We start from the raw sequence: 20,485 nt of genomic DNA on the forward strand, positions 1-20,485 counted from the left end.
AACTAATGGATTCTGTGATAAACCAGTGCAGTCTAACAGCATCCTGGGCAAAACTAAATTTTATTGCAAAGCAGAACTGGAGGGGCTTTTAGAAAGCTCAAAGAACTTTACGTAGAAATAATACCTATTTTTGTGCAGGGCAGCCCCGGGGCTCCGTGTGTGACAGACACACATCTCGCCCTTTTGCCAGTTGCTGTGGCAAACCCTCAGTGCAGGGATGGGCGATGTGCTCTGTTAGCTAAACATCCCTCCTTAAATGGGATAAATAAATCATAATAATAACATAAACCTATAAGAAGCACATTTGATTTTTTTTTTCCCCCAGTGGTTATAACGTTTCTCAGCTGCCTTAAATAATTCCAATAATTTTTGTGGAATTAGACTGCTTTTAAGCAGTGGAGGATCAGCTCCAACACAGATCCATGGAGTACATGAACATAAAGGGTAAAGGGGCAGAGTTACATGTGAGGTGATGCTCTGCAGGACATTTGTCACAGACCTGCGTTCTCTGGTCCTGTTACTGCTGGACTCCCTCATTAACTTCCCCCTAGTGCACACCTTGCTGCTCTTGCTAATTGTACAATCACAGATGTTCTCAGTACACAACAGCGATCTCTGTTTAAAAAACATTGCCTCTGAAAGGAACGCTTCTTAAGGGCCTACATTATTATTCAAATTGATGCCGAGGATGATGTAAAGAAGGAAGCCGTGTTCAACAGCACTTCACTGATCTTTCTACAGCAACTTGTATCAGCCTCATTATGCTGTTTATACACACACAGTGCGATGCCGTCCCATTGGTATTACACTACTAATTGGAATTACTACTTTCAGAAAGAAAAAGTCAGTTTTAAAGGCCAAAAGGGAAACCTGATTTTAATGTACATCACAGCGTTCCTTTCTTTACCGAGGTCTGTTGGATTTATAATTACAAATCCATTCTAACCCATCCAAGCATTTATCAATGTATTTAATCAATACAGTACTTTTACATCGCTCTTCTGCTGTCAGGTTTCACAAATGAATACTGTCTTAACATAATGAAAATAGACTGCATCTGGCATAAACCCACCTGAAATAAATTCTAGGAAGGCTCCAGCCAAGGCTGGGGTGGCCACCTGATTCATTCTACAGCCACCCCAGTGTTTCCCTACATAGGTGGGAAATTACAGGTTTGTGGCATGTGCTAAGCTGAGGGTTTATTCTAGAGTTTGACTGAAATGCAACTATGTGATCTTTACTTTCTAATAAACATAAAACACAAATTTTGCAGATATTTGAGGAGTCCAGAAAGAAGGAACGAAGATAAACCCTTGTGGCAGCTGTGATTCCGAGTCTTTGTAGATCAGAGGTTCGCCTCTTTCCTTCCGTTCTTTTTTTCTTGTGCAGCAATAGGTAAGCCAAGAATGTCAGCAGCAAATATCTCTGCTGTGATTTCTTCTGGAATTTCTTCTTCAATCAAAGCTGCTGCACCTGGAGAGCAGTAACAACACCACAAGACACACAGTAGTGATATAAAAATGGCTTTCCAGGTCAGTAAAATTTGTAAGTGAAGTAACCATGAAAAAGTGATGGTTTATTTGCTTAACATTTTGTGTATTTATATCAGGAACCTGTCAAATCTGCAAGTCTCACCTTGCAGCAGGTCCCTGCCTGAGAGGGGTCATGGGACAACTTTTACACTCCAGCAATTTAATGTGATTTTAGGACCTTAAGGAATCCAGGGATTTCGAAGTTGATTTGCAGAACCAGGCAGTTCCCTTTGGGAGCTGCACCTTTGCTGTGTGCTGCCCATTCCAATGACCCTAAACAGATGCTATTCCAAACTGGTGGAGACTGGGACACAAATCATACAAAAATGCGGTTCCAACTACAATGGGCAATTAAATACAGCCACTTGGCTGAAATCGATGCTGTAATTTGCTGTTCCAGACTGGTGTGGACTGGGACATAAATTGCAGACAAATGCAGTCGTTACCAACAGCTCTGTTACAATGGGCACTGCTGCCTGGGTGAAACCAGCTCTGGGATTTCCCTGTGTGTTTCTAATTTCAGTTCCAGCCAGCAGATAAACAGCAATGTAATCTTGTCAGGCCCCAGTTATAGTTCATTGTCCATTTATTTTTAGATACACCCGTGTGATTGCTGCGTGGATGAAGGACAATCTGTAGCTCTGTGACTATTTTTGCAATCCTGTCTGAGCAGTTTTGACAGCTCTCTTGGCCTAACAGGGTAAATGGGTTTGAAATTTAAATTGTTCCATTTGGGAATTGAAGCAATCCTGCTTCTGTGCTGTGTGGAATGCTAATCCTGTACCTGAGGGATCGTAGACGTCTGGTTCAGATCCTCGTCTCCCAGGTCGCCTGCCCAGCAGGGTGGTCAGACACTGGGCCAGCTCGTCCTCGGTCATCTGCTCTCCTGCACACAACACAGCAAGGCCAGCCCATGGGTTATGGGGTCGAGAGCACAAAAACTAGAAAGGAATTTGAACGGGAACAGTGCACAAACAGAACAGGACAGTTCGAAAGGAGATTCGGCCTCTCCTGCATTTTGGGGAAAAATGTTAATCAAAGGGAGAAATTCTAATGCAGACAGCTTTTTAGGCTATATTGCACTTGAGCTATATTGCACTTTAGGCTATATTGCTTGAGCTTCTATTCCCACTGGAGAATTCCTGGCAGAGACCACAGTCTGTGTAGCCATTTTCGCATAGAGGAGGAAGAGAAAGGTGGAGAAGTCTTGATTTAGTATCTTGGAATAATGTGGACATGGCACTTGTTCCCAGTTAGTGGTTGGCTCATGCCCTGAAGCATGAGGTTATAGATCTGTTATGAAACTGTTCTATCTCATGTATCTATTTATGGATGTTCACACCATCCATATAAATAACTAACCTTTCTCACACTGGTTGAATCCTTGGTTTCCAAGGATCTTTGTGTCAAGGAGTCTTACCAGGTGATGTACTGAGTCAACCAGCATTTCCCTTTACCTGTTTTAATGCTCAGCTGTACTTTTACGCCAGGAGTAAGACAATAAAAGTTTGTTATTTACCACTCTATGGCACTGGCCACAGTTATATTTATACATGCATTTACAATGTTCTTCCTGATTCAGCTCAACTAAACCATCACATCTTTTCAGTCTTTCACACAGATTCACTTCAGGACTGACTAATTTCAACCCTCTTTTCTTGTGCCCTTTTTATCAGTTTTATACTACCTTGCCAAAGCCTGCTTGACTGTAACAGAGAACAGTAATTCAGATAAGGGCATACTGGAAGAAGGATACATTTTACCAAGATCCATACTCATCATTTGACAGCTGAGATACTTCAGGCCAGCAGAGATTTCCAGAGCAGTAAAAGAAGAGCAGCTGAGACAATAGATGTGATTATTCAATTTAAAATCTTAAAACAAGCGGCTCCCCACGCCTGCCCTGGTTACAAAACTATAGTTCCAGATTAATTTTTTGCTGCAGTGAATAAGTTCTGAAATTGCAGGCAGAACTAGCAAGCATAAAACTAATATTAGAAGAGAAATAACTCACCTCTGCACTGAAGCAGAGACAGTAAGTCTCCTCTGTCAATAACTTTGTCTCCCTTCTCGTTATCATAACCAAGAACCTGAAACGCTCGTTGTAGGCTTTTCATCGACAAGCCAAGCGCAGGTCGATGATTTATATAAAGTTTGATAAAATCCTCCAAATTGATTTCTGTCACTTGTTCTCCACCATCCATGTACTTGCTGAATTTTACCTCATTTATCATTTCTTCAATCTAAAGATCAAGACAAGACAGATTGTTACACATTTTTTGCAGAGCATCGGGCCAGTTTCTGATCTGGTGAATGCCGACGTACCATAACCGTGCACATACTGGTACCACAGTGGGTATCCCAGTGGGAAGCTGCACTCGGCAGCTGAGGATGAGCACAGCCAACAGTTACACACTTGCTGACATGATGACATAAGGTAAAGATGGGGGTTGCACACACGTTGTCATTTTGGATTTCCTCTCTCATGACGGGCACTCGGTGACTCTGCAGCTGTTACCGGTACCTTCGCCACAGCTGCGTCTCCACTCTGGGGACAGCGGGCAGGCAAACCACAAACTGGTAAACACACCATCCCTGCTGCAGGAGCACGTGCATGAGAGTCCCCACATAACCAGGCTGCACACCCTGGCTGGCACGAACAATCTTCCCCCCCTCTGACACGTGTCTGGTGAGGTTCTGCCACCGCACAAGCCAAATCCAAACATGCTCAGTGCGGCTGACAGCCTGCCCTCTCCTCTCGGACAAACAGTAAGCACTGGCCACGCTGGGTGGTTTTACTGAAGTCTGGTGCTGTGAGTCAGCCCTGTTGGCAGCTGTGCAGATGTGTGTCCAAAAGGCAGCATCTGCTCCATGCCCTCATTGTACTCGCAGCCCCCTCGGAGGTACAGGGGCAGCAGAGAAACGCCGGGAGAATTCCCCGTGCCAACACGTACCAAGCCTGCTGCTCCCCGGGAAGGGAGGCTGATGCAAGATCTCCCTGGGGAGGACTTTGCATTCAGCCTTGGGCCTTTGTCCTTGTGTCACAAGTTTTTCCACTGAATGAAGCCTGGGGAAGAGGGAAATCTCAGCCTTATATTTTTCTTGTAGCGAACGTCACACCAAGCAAGAACAGTCATTTTCACTCAGCTCTGGCTGAGCTGGGATTAGGTTTTATATCAATCCCACTGAACTACAAAAGAAAAACACCAATTCCCAAAAGCTTTGCTAGTCAGTCCAAGCTGCCTTTTCTCCCTCCTGCTTTTCCTATATTAAAACACTCTAGAGAGACAAACTTTCTGGATTTTATTACTGTCCTGCCTGCCTCGGGGAGCAGATTGTAGGTTGCCTGGTTTCACAACATCTTAGCACCTCTGTTTCCATGCCTGAAACGCTGTTTATATTTTAATTTGGGGTGGGAGGCAGGGAGGGGTTATCAATTATTCTTTCAGAGACATGTCCCAGGGGAATATATTCTCCTTGTCCCCAAGAGGCAAAAATGTAATAACCCAAGGAAAAGCTCTAACACAGTATGAGGGGATAATGCCACAGCTTGACACCAGGGCAAAGGAGCCCTGGTTCAGACAAACATTTGCTGGTTGTGGGGGCTCCAAAGCACGTCTGTTAGATGGTGCTGTGACAAAGGTCCTGCCTCCCATCTGCTGGCTCTCCTGGCAGAGCATCCCTGGGCAGATGGGGTGGCACTGACTCACAGCACCGTCTCAGCAGCCCGTGGGTTCGTGTGCCATGGCAGAGATGAACAACCTCCCCTGCGGGCAGATGAAGGGAGTTCAGTGATGCACCACTTCCCTGGGGAGAACCCCTCTGCAGTGACAGGGCTGTGGCTGGTGCAAAGAGGCCATAATTTAAATCTCCTTACCTCAGATTCAGTAATTTTTTTTGTACGTGCTTTAATTACCCTTTTGTCAGGTTACACATTACAAATGAGGTTTGTATACAGTACAAACTGCCTTGAAGAAACAGCCACAAAAGGGGAAGGAACAGCACCCTTATTAAATCAGTTGTGTCTGTCTGCCTGCTGTTAAATTTGAAGCTAAAAAGCTCTTGAGAAATGTTTGATAGGAAGCTCTGCTGTTGCAACCTTAAAGGTAACCTCAGAGAGAGCTTCTGCAGGGTTTATCAGTTAGTGAAAGAACTTTACATTCCATGGGAGTAAATGCCACTGTCTCCATCTAAAATCATTCTTTCATCAGTCCCAAGCAGAACAAGAAAGAGAGGCTCTGTCAACGTCCAAATGAGTGACTGCATTGAGCTGGACATTCTCACCCACACTGGTAGCACATATAGGACACTTTGGTTGAGTCTCCATCCAACCTAGAGGGACTCAACCACATCCTACCAACCATATGCTGCTCAGCCACTAGTACAAGTCACAGAGGGACCAAAGCACTTTACCCATGGACATTGGAAGGTTGGAGGCTTCTGTCCTTGGGACCCAAAGGAAGATTCATTCCCCTACTTTCACCTTCTGAAGAAACCCACCTCTGCAGTGGTGGCAGAGCCCCCAACCTCCAGAAGACCCTGAGGTTGTCCTATTGAACACTTCTGAACCATCAGGCTCCAGGTTTGCTCAGCCCCGGTGGTTTCCCAACTTGCTAGCAAAGAATCATTACTTTTTGAGGAATTTGCTGCCGGATTCTGACCACTACTGTATTGATGCAGACCAGTTAAATACGTTGAATGCCAACAAATACACCCTGGAGCAATCCAACATGGCAATGGTCAGAATATGGCCCTTGGGACACTTGGTAAATGCAATCAGTCTTGCTCTTTTTTCTTTTAATAACAACAATAAAAACAACTGACCAACCTCTTCCTCTGATGGATAAAATCCTATTGCTCTCATTACAGAAGGAATTTCCTCCAAGGGAATGTGCGTTGACACCTGTCTGTTCTCCAGTGTATTTGTACCTTGGCTGCATATCTGTGCATAGTAAAAATAGTCTTCCAGTTCCTGCCAGGGATTCAAAAGAATACTGTGAAGATCAGTTAACAACAGGTGTGGAAGATAAGGCTCCTTCTAGGATTTACTAACAGGCATATCAACGGGATTGTTGTTGAAGGTGATCTGGACAAAAAATAAGGGAATGGCTGGCCTGTGTAAATGAATCTTAAACTCCAACCAGATGTGGCCAGATGGTGTTCACAGCGAGTATAATTACCCTGAAGAATTCGCCTTCTCTGCCACCATCCAGGAGGTTGTAGAATGGGATCATGTCCTCCCCACCCAGGAAAGCAGCAGCATCCAAGGCACTGGCAGAAGTAGAGAAAAGAAGGTACAGGAAGGGTTCATGTGAGGAGAGGTTTCACGGTTCCCTTTCTAGTCGTTGTTCACATACACTGTCAATAAATAAAATCCCAGGGCCTCAGAATTCAGGAAAGAAAAGCACTGCCTTGAACCATGTGCTATTTTATCATCAGCTGCACTTCTACAGCATATTTCATACACAGGTTTTACATACAATAGCACAGTGTGGGAATTAATTATTACTGAATGGTCCTCTTGTTTAGTGGAATGAGTACGGGGCTGGGAGCCAGGAGCTTTTCCATGGACTTGAACTTGGTGTCTGGCATTTAGCTTTTCTGCTTCCTTATAGAGACATTGAGGGAGATGAATTAGCTAGATCAGCATTTTGAACATGCAGAGACGGCCGGGGCTTGGTGTTTGCAATAAACCACACAAACCCAAGCTCCCTGTTCCTTGATCTAACACATTTTTCCCCAGTAACTCGGTGCAATCCATTACTCCACTTCCTGAGCTGTGGCGGGTGACGGTGTCGCAGGTGCAGTCGGCATTAGACTGAAAGCGCCTCAGTAGCCACCTCTTTGTTTCAATTTCATAGGCAGCTGGAGCCAAAAGAATCCATTTGGCTTGTGCAGATGTAAAGAGAAACCAAGCCTGGAAGTGCAATCATGGTGTAGCATCGCCACATAATACCCCACGCCTGGCAGCAGGGCTGCAGCTCTCACACACCTCGGCAGTGCTGCTTCCACTGGGGTTTTTTTGCAAGCTTCATGCTTTTTTCATAATTAAGTTATCTGGGTATTAAACACAGTGGAGATGCACAAGATGCCAGAAGCAGCAATAAAATGATAATTAGCTCATCAAGAACTTCGCTCAAAAAACAAATTACATAGAAATTCAATGTTGCCTGGACCCTGGCCAACCATTATAAAGAAGGATCATTTATATTCTATTGCCTTCCTTAAAATGTCGCTTATCCTGACCCCCGACTGCTTAAGCCACACAAAGTGGAAAAGAAAATAAATAAACCCATTGCTTTCCCAAGCAGGTTTCCTTTGTTCTGGCACATGAAGGTGAGCTGGCTCAGCACCCTTTGGGCTTTCCTCAGAGCGAGTGGTAACTGTAAGAAGTGTTTTATGCAGGACCAGCACATGTCCTAAGCACAAAGCCTTTGTCCTTGGAAGGTGAGGGTTTCACAGGTGTACACCAAAAGGCAAACACAGGAGAGAAAGCTAAAAGCCAGCTCCCATGGGGTTGATTTGCTAGAAACCAGGAGACGTGCTCTGTGTTAGCAGGGTGATGTGCAGGATTTAAAAGAAACAAACCAGCACAGAGTGACAGAGATCATGCCACACTATCCCAGCTCTGCCATGGACTAGGCTCCCTTTCCAGTCTCTGAAGTGTGAAGTCATTCCATGCTGGCCTGGAGTTTTCCTGTCATTCACAGCTCCTTTCTATGTCACGTGTATCTCCTGGGCACCTGCAGCCATGCCTGCAAAGGGGAGCCCTCTGCCCTGCACAGGTGCTACAACGAGCAGCTTTCATCCTTGACAGGCAAAGAAACCAAAATATATATCCTACCTTTGCTGCCATGTGGGAGCACACGTCTGGCATGGCTGCTGAGGGAGCTGGCAGAGGAAAACTTGCAGAGAATGGGGGGAGAAGCCTGGCAGGGTTCATTGGGGATGTTCCGGGCCAGAGCCTGGAGATCCTTGTTTTTTAGAGCTGCCTTCACTCTTCCAGCCACCCCATTTACTGCAGCTCATTTATTCATGTAAGCAAAGCTTTACAGGATTAAGGTGGCTTGTCTAAATCCAGTCTTCAAATGCAGGGGGGATTTCCCAGCAAATGCCTATCCCATTTGGAGAGCAGACACTTTTGTATGAGCAGTCACCCTGCGCACTCCTCCTGCAGCCAGTACTGTTGCTCTGGTCCTGGCCTAACCCTGACAATCTCCCATCACACTGGCCAGGCCCTCACAAGGACCACAGAATCCTCTGCCCAACTTCTTACCATTTAGGTACCATTTCCCAGACTGGAATATTTTATATGTGTTATGTCTGTCCCCTGCGAGGTTTGCTGGCTTAATCCCCACTATGACTATGCAGATGCATCACATGGAGGGGAACAAAACCCTCCAAAAATGTGTCCCTCCTGTTTTAGCTGACACCCCACACAGCTGCTTGGGGCCCAACAGGTCATCACAATGCAGGCTGACCCCACTGCCATGCCCCCATCCCCAGTGTCACACGTGCCCACCATGCTGAACTCTTACTAAGCTATTAATGACCCCAGTGTCAGGCCAGGTATCTGGGAGCTGGCAGCCCACAGGATTGAGCAGAGATGCTGCCAACCTTCCCTCCTGCTCCCCTCAGCGAGTTGTGGGCCTCCTGCTTCCATGAGTGCTGGGACCTGTCTTCCACCTCATGATCCCCCTTGCCAGATGCAGTTTGTTGGCCTGGTCGTGGGCATGTGCTGTGGAAGGAGAGAGAAGCTGCAGGACTTTATCACCTGCCTCCAGAGGACCCATGTTCAAGAGAGCCCTGCAAAAAAACTCTCCATGACCAACCACTCTGCCTGCTTTAACTCCTCTGGACACAGACACCTGGCACAAAAACGGGACAAAAGCCCCATTTTCAGTGTAAATGCTGTAGAGCATTTTCTTCAAGTGTGGAAAGTGGTAACAGGACTCCTTTCTCCTTCCTGCCATACTCACCTTAGGTTGACCTTCCATTTCATAACAGTGCAGTCGCTCCCCCCCGCTGTAAAGATGTAACGCCCGTCATAGGAGCTGGCAAGGTCAGAGGCACCATCTGGGTGGCAAATGAAGGCTGAGGACTTGTGGGGGTTGCCATCAACAGGCAAAATCTGCAAGCCCACCTGTAAAGAGAGAGAGAGAGTCTGGGAGGGCTGGGGGCACTGCACGCTGGGGCAGCGCTGCCTCCTCCTCCCAGGAGCTCGCTCAGCTCTCAGTCAGGACCAGCCTATACATGGTTTTACCTCCAGTGAAATTCCTCAAGGACTACCAGCTCTGCAAACAGTGGCTCTTGTACAGCTGGGGCAGGTGGGGCTCCATACCTTGTCCTTAGTAATGTACACCAGGTAGTACTGCTTGGGGTCCGCAGTGCTTGTCATTGGGAGGATTTGTATCTTCTCCAATGGGGAGCCATAGGTTGGTCCCAAAAGGGTCTTTCTAAAGGCAAACAACATATTTATCCATTCTAGAGCTCACAAAACATTTTGCCTCTCTAAACAGCTGCTGTGTGGAAGGATGGGTAGATATGGGAGGTGTGGGAGTGCAAAGGCTTTGTACTACTGGCTGAGAGAACAGGACAGGACAGGGTCCCTGGCTAGAAGGGACCACACTGGGGCCCAGAAATTAATTTAGTGCTCAAGGATTATTGTGCTTTGCTTATCCAGACTCCTGTCTCTTTATCTGATGTTGAACAGCTGCGTCTCAAATCCAATATGCTGAGCAGACCAAGACCCACCTGAAGCCATAGCCTTACTAGATGACATGGTAGTGAACAGCAGAGTGGACATAACTGACCTAGGGGTCCCTAGAGTCATCCCAAGATCTGCATCACAGATGTACAAACACATTCTCATGGGTGGGGTGGTCATTAGACCAAGGAGAACACAGGGTCAGGATGGGGGTCCTGGGCAGCTGTAGGCCTGAATCAATCCTCTACCTGCACATTTTGGTCGTTGTGTTGAGGAGCTTCATTTTGTAGCAGTTGTTGGCAGTGAGGATAAAGGACTCGGTGCTGAGCTGTGGGTACCAAGCCAAGCACAGGGGCACCGCACTCTGCTCCACCCGGTCCCTGTGTGTGACCACCAGGTGGTCCTTGATGCTGCTGCTCAGGTCATATTCAACCTGGAGGGAAGACAAGGAAACAACTCCCCTGTGGTCTGCCAGCACCCTGGACCTTGTGGATTAACAGGATTTAGCATCTCCTGGAGAAGCCTGCAGTAGCAGAGCCTCAGCCCCGAGATCAGGCTGAGAAACAACCTCCATCAATTGAGCTGGTGAGGAGAGGGTTGGGAGCCACAGAACCACACACGGAGTCTCCCTTGATGTCCTTTCCAGCCCTGCCACTTCAACCACAAATCTTTACTGCCCATTAGACTTTCACATCCACCCACCAGCTGCCGGTCCTCCCCGAGGCTCAGGAGCCTGGGCTTGTTGCTGCCTGACTGGACCCCAAAGAGGATGCTCCGGATGGGTTTGTAGTGGGAGTCCAGCCCTGCCAGGTGTTCCCAGCATCTGCGCCCGTTTTGCAGGACTTTCTTGTAAACGATCACTGAGTATTTCTCATCCTGCAATGACAGCACAAAGGTCAACAAGTCACAATCCCCACGCTCATCCCCTGCTTCCTCTCTGGGCTTAGCTTGGCCCTTTCAGTTTTGGAGTCCCCTGAGGAAGTTTAGAGTCACAGCCAGGATAAAACACTGGGCCGGACAGATTTGGGCAGCTGCTCCCAAGGGCAGCACCACAGCAGTCCTCAGCCTGGCTGGAGCATCCAAGCCATCCCCTGCTGTGCTCACTCAGAGGGGCAGTAAATTGAGTTCTGTGACTCCCCAGAAATCACAAGGAAGATGCTTCCCACTGCTGTGTCCTGGCATATGTGCAGGAAAGGGGAATCTTTTCTTTGAACAGATCGTCACCAGTTGCTACAATCTCTGTGCCAAATTGCCTCAACGCTGCCTTGACACTGAGACATGGGATGGAGGGAGCAGCCCCTCTCACAGAGCACCAGCCAGGAGGAAATCCCTGCTCCAGCCCTTCCTACAGATGGACACAGAGCTAAGACTTGTCACTAAAGTTAGAGATGGGATGCTGCCAGCAGCGGCTCTGCGGAGCAGCTGGGACTGGTGACGTTTTTACAGAGTGACTCTTTGAGCCAGGAAAAGCATTTCAGAGTCACGAAGCCCCGGGGGAGGAACAGCCCTCCGTGCCTTGCAGGACGGCCGGCAATTCCCAGTCCCTCCCAAAGCTGCAGGACGAGCAGCGCATGTAAATCACCGAGCGGAAAAAACAAGCTTACAGCGGTTGCGAGGTACTCGGAATTGTGAGAGAAGCTGATGTGAGTCACGGGACCCTGCGAGAACCGGAGTTCCTTGCAGCTGGACTGAAGGGAAATCGCATCGAGGATGTGAACGCTTCCATCAGTAAAGCCAGCGGCCAGAAAATAACCTGGAAAACACGCCAGAAACTCTCACGGCTCCACCGCTCCTCCTGGGAAGCCCAGTGACTGGGAGGAGGTCACACAGGGAGGTCACGAGGCCAGGATACCTTCAGGGTCATAGGATAAGCACTGGATGCCAGCCTCGGGGAATATCCTGCTAGCCAGGTACTTGGTGTGCTGGTAGTCCCACAGCTTCAGCAGCCCACAGGGACTCCCCACGGCCACCAGTGTCTCCTGCGGGTGACAGGCGATGGCACTCACAGCTTTCTTCGCCTCTTCCAGGACTTTTTCAAACTCTGCGCTGTCTGTTGCAACATGGAACACGGTTGCATCAGAGGTTGAAAGGATAAAGTTCCTGTTTAGCGTGAGAGAAACAGAATTTGATGAATCAGACTCGTTGGCTCATGTCCCTCCCAGCTATATTACACATCAGTCTCTTTTTGCAACTTAGTTGGACGATCTCTTATATTTTGTGATATGCACCATGCAAACACTCCTTGATCCGGAGGGCAGGTGGCACTTTTTATTCACGACCTGGGAAATCATCACAGGAAGATACTGGAGCCAGGTCCATTTTCTACTTGGCTGGGCAAGGCAGAAGATGAATGACATCTGGGGAGCTTTTGCTGTTTGCAAGTTGCTGGTGTGTGAGACAGACAAATGAGCAATTCAAGATACTCTGAATAGTCTTTTCACGTGTCTCCATGACCCCATTGTCAGTGGCTCCACATTGACCACCCTGCCATGGACAAGGTCAGAGGACAGTTTCAGTCCCACAGCACAGACAAGATGGTTCCTGTCTGCTCACCCAACACAGCAGAGAGGGTCTCGCTGTGGCACTGGGCATGTGTGAAGCAGAAATCTGAATAATTATGCACAAATATGTATAGTCTTAGTCTGGCTGAGGTCTGAGGGTCTGGACCCTCAGAGGGATAAGAGAGGACCACACAGAAATCCCAGACTGGTTTGGGTATGAAGGCACCTTAAAGCTCATCTCGTTCCAGCCCCCCTGGCACGGGCAGGGACACCTTCCACCAGACCACATTGCTTCAAGCCTATATCCAACCTAACTCTGCCCTCTGTCACTATTAAGCCATTTCCCCCTTGTCCTATCACTCCACACCCTTGTCCAAACTCCCTCTCCAGCTCTCTTGGAGCCCTTGAGGTACTGGAAGGTGCTATAAGGTCTTCTTGGAGTCTTCTCCAGGCTGAATCCTGGAGTTGCACAGACAGAGGTGTGGCTGCACAAGTGGGGAAAAGTAGCCTCTTTGCCAGCTGGCCTGTGACAGTCATCACTTCTGCACATCTGGCCCAGGCACTGACGGACTCTGTGCCTCTTTTGTGCCTTAGCTGGGCTCTCCAGCCATTCCTATCCCGCCAGCCTGCTGAGACAAACAGGCTCAAGGTTTCCCCTTTGATTTTCTGCCTTTTGTGCTGCCCAGAGCAGCTGCAAGTGGCAGGAGCTGCAGCAGCGACCCAGGAGGAGGGATGAGACAACAGAGACCAGAGACAGGGAAACCAAACCGTTCCCCAGGGCACTGCTCCAGGCTGGAGAGGAATCTGTCCCACATGGCTCTTTGGAAAACACGTGCGGCTGAGAAAAGACGTTGCCAGGAGAGCCTGAACGGGAGTGACAGACATACGGTTTGCAGGCTGGATGGAGCCACACAACAGCTTCATCTGGCCTGCAGACTCCCTATAAATCCTCAGGCACAGCTACATCACATGGAGGGACAGAGAGGGGCTGATGACCAGGCTGGGGCTGTCCCAAGCTCCTGTGTTGAGGTGGTGCAACCCAGCGCTGGTGCCACTGCCCCGATCAGCTTGGCAAGCCATGATAAAATCCAACTGGATATAGCCATCCATGGGAGGGGCTTAAGGGGGGGATTAAGGGGCCCAGAGAGAGCTGGAGGCTCGGCATTAGCACTGCCTGGTGTCCCGGGGATGTGACAGAGAAGCTGGTCATCACCCTGCCTGCACTGATGCCGTGTCTGTGCCAAGGCATCACATCAAGTTCAGAATTTAGGATGTGCTGGAGCCTCCCTGGGGTTTACAGCTGCTGGGAGATGCCTGTGGTCTGCAGGCAGAGAGGGATGCCCAGGACAGTCCCCTGCTTCTCTCTGGTGGGCAGGTGGGACAAACATCCTAAATGGAAAAGAGGAATAAAGGGGCACATTCCTTTCCGTCCTGCCTCCCTGTCCATGTCCTGCCCAAAAGCCTGGGCACAGGGTTGAAACCTGCTCCAGACCGGGCAGAAGCCCACAGGGCAGCTTTCACTGACCACCTCCCAAGCTGTTACAAACCACCTCCCCAGGTTCCACTGACACCTCCCCGGCTTTCAGCTGCAGGGCAAACACAGGAGAGGACCTGGGTTTGTAAAGAGGCACTGACCTGGCGAGGAAGGGCCGGCTTCTGGCTGGGAAGGCATCAGGAGGATCACGAAGGGTTGTGGAGAAGGAGAGGGACCGAATGGGACCCACTTTGCTGTGGCTGTAGAGGCTGAGCAGCAGCAGCTCCCCATCGTAGAATTTAATGTGCCCTTTCACATCACCTGTTACTATACAGCTGCAAGGAAGGGAAAGTTATTAACCAACACACTGATTGACAACTCCCAAATATTTCTTGCATAGCACCCTTAGGCAGAAGGAAATCTCTTCCCCATTTCTCGGCACAAGGACACGAGCAGAGCCCTGCAAAGAGGAGCGGGAGTAAGCCCAGGGCTGTGCAGAAACCAGCGGCTCTGCTGCGACCCTGTGGTGTCCCTGCCCTGTCCCTGCCCTGTCCCCAGGGCTGTCGCGGCGTTTGGTGGCTGTCTGCTCCCTCTGCCGGTGACGGCCAGGAGGCTGAGCCAGTATCTGAGCCACCCCAGCAGAGCTGGCATCACATCACCGTGATGTTCAACCTTATTTTTCCCCCCAGCCAAATCCATCCCTGGAAAATTACACACAAACCAGCAGCACTTTCCTCCAGAGTTTTCCTGGTCCTCTCACGCTGCCAAGAGACTTAGGACTCCAACACTTGGCTGTAGTTCTCTGCCGTTGCTGTGGCTGAGATACACAAGGACTGTACCTACAGCTACTGAAAATGGCCTCCCCATTACCTCTCCAACACCTGGAGCACGGTGAGACTCTCCTTCTGCACAGACACCATTTTGGTGGGGGTCATTCCGAGAGGCCTGGCCTGCTGCTCCTTGGGGTCAGTTCGGGGATCGACCGCATCCCACACCACCACCTTCCCGGCCGAGGTGCCCGTCAGAGCTTGGGAGTTGTTAAAATGGAAAACTGTCTGGCTGAAGCGTCCCACCACACTCCTGAAGGTCTGCAGGGAGAGCAGCGAGGCCACGTGTTCATCCCGAGCACTGGCTCTGCCCTCCCAAGCAGAGATGTTTCTGCTTGGTTCTCACGTGACATTCCCTCCCTGTCCCACGGCAAGACCATCAGAGACAAGAGCCCCAGGAGAAGATGCACTGGGGCATCCTGACCTCAGCTCAGGCAACCCTGGCTTGTCCCTTCAAGAGACTGAGGGGGACAGGCTGGGGACATGGTCACTGGTTTTGGTCAGGGAGATAGGAAGGGGCAGTGCTGCTGCCAGGAGGAAAGCCAAGAAGGGGACGTGCTGTGGTCCCCCTGTGCTCACCTTGTTGCTCAGGAATGGTGTTCCATACTGCAAACCAGCATCACCCTGGGGAAAGCAGAGAAAACTTCCAGGACAAGGATTTGGGAGCTGTGCTCTGCAGTGCCAGCATGTCCCCTCTCCATCATCTGGGCACTGGCACCACACCATGGTGACCAAAGCAGGGCTCCTGAGGCAGAAAGGCTCTCCAAGACCTTCTAGAGAGCACAAAAACACCCTTTCCCTCTACCTGCTCCTCTTCCAAAAGCTACTGACTGGCATGAGGCACATGAGGGCCCACAGGAAAGCAGGAGTGGGAGAGGAGGAGAGCATCCCTGCCACAGCTTGGACTGACCCAGTGTGGGAATAGAGAGAGGGCTACACTCTGCCAAGACCACCCTGGAGTCTAGAGAGGGCAGGGAGTGGGGAGGGCGAGGTGGGTGAGGGCAGAGGCAGATCTGCAAAGCAAAGTGTGACCCCAGTCATGGGCAGACACGTGACCCCACAGCCTGCACTGCCTCTCCAGCATGTTCCCCTCCTGCCATCTCCTTTCTGGCACCAGAAACACAACTGCCCATGTCCCTACTTACCCACAGGTAAAATATCACCTGGGTTTTGCTGTTGCTGACAAACTCATGGGGATCTTGAGGGTTAAAAATGACATAATTCTGAAATTGAAAGGTGAGAATTGCATTAGCACCAAGCTGAGTGATGCTTTCTGCTTACTCTTCCATGCAAAACATCTGCTTTTATCCAAAACCCACTTCTCCACTGCACTGAACTGAAAACAGAGGGCAGATTCCCTGTGCTCCCTACTCTGGGAGCGGGGACACCCCCCTTGGGGTCCTCTCAGCCCCCTGTGTCTGTCAGGCATCAGAGGAGCAGGGATAACCCCCTGGGATGCTCCATCGCATTGGGTTACCCCAGGGATGGGGTGTGATCCTTGCTCCCATCTCCAGCCAGTATCTAGCAGCAGCCCCATACTGGATGGGAGCAGGGGGATGGGGCTGCCCAGTTCTGCCCAGTTCTGCCCAGTCCAGCCTCTCTGCCCCCCTCAGCTGTGGTCACTCACCTGATACCCAAACTCAGGCCTCAGCTCTGTGCTGCATAGGGGTTTCTCGGTGGGCAAAGTCCACCTCCAAACACAAACTCTCTGGGAGAGAAGGGAAGAAAAGCCCAAACAACACATGTGGCTTTCTGGGACCTTGGGAGAGCCAAGTGAACCCCATTCCCCCCCTGCTGCAGGGGATGGTGGGGCATAAGGGATTGGAGCAGGGTAAAACCCAGCATGGCCTGGAAGCAGAGAGATTAATTTCAGGAAATAATGGTGGAAATTGCTTCAATGAAAGTGATGAAGTCAGAGGCTTTTATCCCAAATTAAGATGCATTTTCTCAACTCCGCAGCATTGACTTTAATGAAATCCAGGTCTGTCTTCTAATGGCTCAGCAAAATCAAGCCATCACTCTGCAAACCCACTCCCCTTCTCTCCTGCTCTCCCCATCTGAATTCCCCCCTCCCCTGTGCTGCACTGGGAAAAACTTCCAGGGCTCTATCCTGGAAAGCCATGGAAGAGGAGATATTCTCTTTACCTGCACTGTGCCAGCACTAATGGTCACCAGATACTTTGCATCCCGGGAAATGGCGATAGCACAGACCCCGTCCTCCGGGTGGCTCTCGAAGATGGTGCGCACCGGTACCCTACGGAGCAAACACCTCGTGGGGGCTCAGGCAGCACAGGGGTTCAAGGCAATCACTTGGCAAAATCTGTGGCACTGCCCACCCTGGTCTGCGTGGAGGAAGGGACATAGGAAGAGAGGGAAGGAGAGAGGGAGGGAGGGAGGCTGCAAACACCAGTGCTGCTGTGGGAGCAGCCGGCACTGTGGCTGGTCCTCAGTGTCCCCTCCATCCCTTCCTCCCAAGTAAATGGTGCTGGGAAACAACTCACCAGGGATTTTTAAAGAAAATACTACAGCTTGGAGATGTGATATACTTAGTCTGGGGGAGTTCAGCCCCATCTCATTGTCCTGTGGGTGTGGGTGACACGAGGACAGTGAAGTTTGGTTTCAGCTCCTTTGCTACTTTAGTCCATCCCTGTGTTCTCCCATTTCACCCTCAGCTGAGGCTGGAGTCAGTCCTAAGTGATTTACTGGACATAGGGGGTTCTAAAGAGGAGGTTCCTGGGAGCTTACCCAGAGAAGGAGTCCCACACAATGATCAGAGCGTCTGGCCCTCGGTCGGCAGTCGCAACCCAGCGCTTGTCCTCACTCACACACAGACAAGAAATGACATTTGCATGGCCCTGGGAAAGGGAAGCAGCAATAGCCTTGGAGGCTCCAGACCCAGGGCTGTTTAAAGCATCCATCAAGCTGCTCTGCTCATGAGATCACTGCTGCAACCCCACACACACAAAGTGCCTTCCACCACCACGTGTTTGGAACTGCGACAAGTGCGTGAGCAAATCAACGCACCCCTTTGCACGGGCAAAGTTGTAGGTGACCCCTGAGCGCTGGGAGAGAAGATGGAGGGAAGGAGTCTGGGAAAAGGGGAGGAGGAGGAAGGAGACACATGGGTTGTGTGCCAGACCTGCAAGTGGTACTGCCTGTTCCCCAGGACATCGTGGATGACCACTGTGTGGGAGGAGACGTACAGGAGCACCCGGTCCTCCCCGTCCATCAGGCCGTGCACAGCCAGGCTGCTGTTGTAGCCAAACACCCAGGACAGGTTCTACAGGGAAGAGGGAGATCCTGGCTCTTAGCAGACAGGACAAAAAAGCCACACAAGGTCTGGGGTGATAGAAGAGAGCAAGGTGGGAGCACTGGGTGCCATGTGGACCATCACAGTGGCACTGTGCTTGTTGATACTCACAAGAGAGTGAGGGGTGCTCTCCCTGTCCTTCTGGAATAGCATCCCTGGCTTGGCTCCCCACACCAAGCTGGAAGAGCCATCATTTTGGTCGTCCTTACTGCTCCTCTGCTGTGTGTCCTGCTTCCTGCAGCCTGCGTGAGGGCTGGAAATGGCCCCCTTGGGCTCAGAGAGTGCTGGGGGTGGTTTAGGGGGCCCAGCACCCTTCAGGCATGATGTCCTAGCAATGTCTTCCCCCAGGGCATCCTGGCTCCCAGCCCAGGTGCTGGGCAGGGTGTCTAGGATCCCCATCCCTGAAGGAGTTGATGGGGGACACAATGGTTCATTTGCTCCAGCATCCTCTGGTGGTCCTTCCTTCTCCTTGGTAGCAGCAAGGGGATCCTTGGATAGGGAGAGGGAGAGAGATTTTGGTGGGTGCTGGCTCCTGGGCTGATCTGGGTGGGGACTGCCCTGCAGGTAGTGAGAATGAACCCCAGCATGTCTCAGATCCAACCTACATCACTCTCAGGGTAGGCTCCAATACAAAGACACTCCTTTGCTCCTATCCAAATTGCCTATGGATTTGTACCAGGGGGAAAAAATTCCATGGAAAGTTTCCCAACAGCTGCTGCTTCTCCTTCTGCGCATCTAACCTTGGCCTCTTTGAACCTCCTCAGCATCCTGCACCTCACATCAGAACCTCCTCAGGGAGCTCCTATCACCAGGGCTAAGATGCCCAGGTTTTCCTCCAAAACTAACCTGTAGGTCCTGTGAACTCTGTCCTTTCTGATGTCCACCCCCTGACTATCCCCCAGCAATGGTTATTCATTGCTGCAACAGGCCACATGGTCATGGGTTGGAGAGGGAGTAATGGCAAACTGAGGTTAAAACCAGGGGAATCGGGTCCTGGAGCTGGGGCTGAGCTGACTGTGAAGGGCTCTGCAGCAATCCCAGCCCTGCTGCCCGGCCAGCAGACAGAAAGGGAGGCTAAAAATCCCACCACCACCTTCCTCAGCCCCTCACCAGCCTGTCAGTAAATGTATTAACCAGCCCTGGGGGCAGAGCTGGCAGCAGCCCCATCAGGGGTTCCCCAGTTTAACCACTGACCACTTAATCTTGTTCTTGGGATCCACACCAGCTTTTGCCTCTCCCTGCTGGACTACTGGATTTCCCACAGCAATCTCTCCTGCAAGGTCTAAGACAGTTCCTGGTTCGAGGGAGGTGAGATAACATTTCATTCAGCACAGGGAGGAGCCGGGTTCCTTCCCGCTCAGGTGGCTCCAGGCAGCTCAAGTGTCAGCAAATACTGACGCTGGACTGAGACTACATAGAGATGCTGCCTCTGCCAAGCCCCCCAACACCCCTCCCCTGGGATGTCTTGGGGTAAACCACACCTGGGAGACACTATCCTGGATCCAGGGAGTCTGTTTCCATCAGATTTTGCCCCAGATCTTGTCTCGGGCAGGACTTGCCATGGGACTGCCCTCACCTGCTCACCCATCTCCTGAGCCGTCTGTCTGTCCTGGGACATTTCCTTGAGCTCGCTGCTTATTCCTGGTCTTCCCTCAGTGGGCTCCTCTGGTGTAACTTCACACGAATCATCCACCCGCACCTTCACTCTCCTTCCAGGGAGCTGGGATGTGGAGATGCTCTGGAATACTCTCCCCCACACACACTTCCCCAGGGTCTGGCTGCACCACAGCGACCTGGAACTGGGCACAGCAGGAGGAAAGGGCACCTGTGAAGATGGGAAACGGGTCCCAGAGCCCCTTTTCAGCTCCAGTAACACTCCTCCTGAGCACAAGCAAGCCCAGCACAGCCCCAGTTATTCCAGCTGAGCTCAGGCTCCCTCTCCACCCCCCCGCGCCGGGCGTGGACTTTTCCCTTTGTATGGGTTTTATCCCAGTCCCCATAAGCAGCCGGGCAGCTCCTGGGCGGCAGCTGCTTCATCTCCGGCTTCACGGGTCTGGATTCGAGCCAACACCAAAACCTTGTGCGCGGAAAACTTTCACGGGAGCGGGAAGGGGCCCTGGGAAAACCCTTCCCC

The 20,485-nt window shown here is 50.6% G+C and overlaps 1 protein-coding gene across 1 annotated transcript; it reads right to left on the reverse strand.

Annotated features, from left to right (window-relative positions):
- Positions 1-954: 954 nt before the first annotated feature.
- WDR66 (WD repeat domain 66) lies at positions 955-20,039 on the reverse strand. Its single transcript, XM_032705390.1, is given in 22 exon segments — positions 955-1,351; positions 1,354-1,473; positions 2,317-2,418; positions 3,547-3,775; positions 6,361-6,504; positions 6,713-6,803; positions 9,512-9,675; positions 9,874-9,988; positions 10,488-10,672; positions 10,942-11,115; positions 11,844-11,992; positions 12,092-12,339; positions 14,376-14,549; positions 15,085-15,302; positions 15,621-15,665; positions 16,187-16,264; positions 16,669-16,749; positions 17,187-17,295; positions 17,787-17,896; positions 18,181-18,321; positions 18,463-18,840; positions 19,936-20,039. Coding segments are annotated over 21 exon segments (3,072 nt in total). The 5' UTR covers positions 18,751-18,840; positions 19,936-20,039; the 3' UTR covers positions 955-1,244.
- Between the last annotated feature and the right edge of the window lie 446 nt (positions 20,040-20,485).

Source organism: Chiroxiphia lanceolata, chromosome 18 (assembly GCF_009829145.1).
Source record: "Chiroxiphia lanceolata isolate bChiLan1 chromosome 18, bChiLan1.pri, whole genome shotgun sequence".
Lineage (NCBI taxonomy): Eukaryota > Metazoa > Chordata > Aves > Passeriformes > Pipridae > Chiroxiphia > Chiroxiphia lanceolata.